This window comes from Antrostomus carolinensis, unplaced genomic scaffold, assembly GCF_000700745.2.
Source record: "Antrostomus carolinensis isolate BGI_N321 unplaced genomic scaffold, ASM70074v2 scaffold25959, whole genome shotgun sequence".
In the NCBI taxonomy this organism is placed as follows: Eukaryota; Metazoa; Chordata; class Aves; order Caprimulgiformes; family Caprimulgidae; genus Antrostomus; species Antrostomus carolinensis.
In genome coordinates this window covers 1-2,978 of record NW_010336784.1, presented here as the reverse complement: position 1 = coordinate 2,978, position 2,978 = coordinate 1, and the positions used below count along the sequence as shown (strand labels likewise).

General features: G+C 46.9%; 1 protein-coding gene across 1 annotated transcript; it reads right to left on the bottom strand.

Moving 5' to 3' along the window:
• Positions 1-803: 803 nt before the first annotated feature.
• On the bottom strand, positions 804-2,944 carry LOC104530417 (dual specificity protein phosphatase 1; the record flags this gene model as incomplete). The annotated part of the gene is given in 4 exon segments (XM_010174991.2): positions 804-1,872; positions 2,386-2,605; positions 2,754-2,918; positions 2,921-2,944. Coding segments are annotated over 4 exon segments (780 nt in total), but the record flags the coding sequence as incomplete, so codon positions are not given.
• Positions 2,945-2,978: the final 34 nt, after the last annotated feature.

Genomic DNA, 2,978 nt, shown 5'->3' with positions numbered 1-2,978 from the left:
CAGCCCACACAGCATTACCCCTGCACTGAGTGCGTCCCATCACCCTCACCCTGCAGCCCCTGCCCAAGAGCTGCTGGAGTGCTGGCCTGTCAGAACTCCCCCACTTGGCTTTTGACACACTATATAAAACTCTTCTCAATTGCCTCAACTGAAGTGCCAGATAAAAGTCACTCCAGTGAGAATCTGCAGCAGGAGGTAATTTATTTGGGTCCGGGTAGGAAAATAAGTGACTCGTTGGTTACCTGATCTCTTGTTATGCCCCAATTTGTTTACAGAAATAGCCCAGCAAGCCAAATACTTCACACCAGGGATCAGAGACAGTTTGAGTTACAATAAGGAACCAAGGAGGTGGGACAGAAAAAGAAAACACCTTGGCACAAACTGACAAGCTTTGGAGATCTGTTACCAACAGATTAATTTTTAGACTTAACCTTTGAAGCGTTAAAGGTAAACAAGCAATAAATAAGCTTCTTCCTCCTTCCTAGAACTGTTTTAAATTCACTGTAGCCCTATGCCCAAGTCTGAGCTAGTTCAAACTGCTACAGCTCTGTGGCCATCACTCCAGCTAAATCCACCTTACAGTTAGGAAGCCAACCTTAGCTCTTTGACACTATGTATAATCATATAAGGGTGAAGAAAAGCTGAGGTTAAGAAGTAGCAGTAGTTTCTAGTCAACTATGTTGTTTAAACCCATTTTTCTATCTAGTTCAGCCAAGGCCTGAGGTCAGAGTTGAAAATTCAGATTTCTTTTACAGTTCTTCACCCAGGAGCTTCCACACAAGTTTTGTGACTGTAAAATGCAAGATTTTAAAGAATGCATCACCCAGCTCAATAGAAATATCATAATTTATTCTGTTTGTATAAAAAAGTTAATCATGTAACAAAACTATGTCTTCATAAGAAGAAATATATTATTTCACATCATAAATAAATCAGCAAACATACAACCCTTGGCAACTCAAAAAAGCACTCGCCTGGTGCTTTCACGTCAGTGCTTGGGAAACAAGAAAAGCTGACATATATACACACAGGAATACAGTACCAAAAAATACTGAGGTATTTTGTTTCTCTAGAAATGAAACTTTAGGTTTGTGAAGGCAAAAAAACAATGCACTAATGTAAAAATAAATAAATAGGGCTGTCATATTAAAGGAGACAGCATCAGTGTTGCTCAGAGTGTCCAGGAATGGGAATACTGGTGAGCATGCTACTAAACATGGAGCAGGCTTAGGACAGACAGAAGTCAAGGAGGAACAGCTCAGGAAGAGACAGTGTCCTTTGATCTCTGTGTAGACATCCAGATACTGGCTTTGAAAGTCAGCAGAAAAGTCAGTAACACCAAGTTGTCTGGTATCGGGTGAGCTCCTCGCTGTTTACAACGCTGTTCTGGGATGTATGGATGGTTCCCCACAAAACACAAATGACTGATGGCACTGTCCCCATAGTTATTGCACTTCTGAGACAGTAAGTCTGAATTCTGACCATAGCTCCATCTGCTTTTTCAGCAGCTTGGGGAAGTGGTGATGGGGCTCTGAAGATAGCTTAAAGCACTGGAGGAGGTGTGAACTGGGATGGAGACTGGAAAGTTAAAGACTGTGGTGGTCGATGCTCCTCTGTCCAATACTGACATGGCAGGGCTACCAGCTTCCGCTGAGCAGTTGGGAGCAAGGACCTGCGACTCAAACTGAAGCAGCTGTCCCATGAAGCTGAAGTTTGGAGAGATGATGCTTCTTCTCTGCTTCACAAACTCAAAGGCTTCATCCAGTTTGACTCTGTTGGTCCTCATGAGATAAGCAAGGCAGATGGTTGCTGACCGGGAAATGCCAGCCTGGCAGTGCACAAATACCCTTCCTCCATCATTTTTAACAGAGTCTGAAAGAATTAAAATACACAGTTAGCAAACAAGTCCCACTGCTTCCAGAGGTGGGAAAACACAGGCTACTATTTTACATTTCTTTAATCCATCCCTTCCTTAGTCTAATAGGTACACATGGTGCTTTAGAGACAAAGAGAGCCTTTGTCCTGAGGGAACCAGCAGTCTAGCTATTTCCATTCTGGGCTCCTATTCCAATTATACTAATAGCTCCTCCAGGTCACTTTAGCAGTCTTGCAAGATTACTTTAATACTGATCCGCTTAAATTCACTAGCTCTTTTCTGCAAGACCAATGCCTCTTGATTCAAGATTTCAAACAGCTTTGGGAAGCTAAGATTATTCCTCTGAGTAGAACAAAATCAGTGGAAGTGTTCCCTGAGTATATCTCCCCGATGGAATTAAATTCTCCAGTCTCAAACGTAGGTTTTACTGGGGAAAACAATGCCCAAATATCACTTCCCAGGGTACATTACCCCAGGGAAAGAACAGCCTGTAAAGAGATCTCATTTACCTATGAAATCAATCGCCTCGTTAAACCAGGAGCTGATATCTGCTTTGTGGTTGTCCTCCACAGGGATACTTTTATACTGGTAGTGCCCTTCAAAGTGGTTGGGGCAGTTGGCCGAGACGTTGATTAACGCTGTGATCCCCAAAGCATCCAGCATGTCTTTTCGGGAGGCATGGTACGCGCTGCCCAGGTAGAGGAACGGCAGGATTTCCACCGGCCCACCCTAGAAGAGAGAGGACAGACAGCCGGTTAACTTGGCTCGGCAGTTCACCAACAGCCTCCCCTCCTTTCCTGGCACGACGGCGGCAGATCGCCGCCCCCGACGGGTCCCCCACGGACCCAGCCCAGCTGCCCGGCCCGTCCCCGCTCACCTGGTCGTAGAGGGGGGTTCCGCAGGAGCTGCAGCCCGAGTCGGCGCTGCCAGGCGCGCTGCTGGCGCTCAGGGGCAGGCTGAGGCCGGCGGGGGCAGCCGGTTTAGTGCAGAGCTCGGAGCAGGCGGACGAGAAAGCTTCGTAACCTCCTGCGGAGGAAGAAAGAGACGCCGGGTGAGCGCTGCGCGGCCCGGGGAGCGAGCGGAGCCCCGCGGGCAGCGCGGC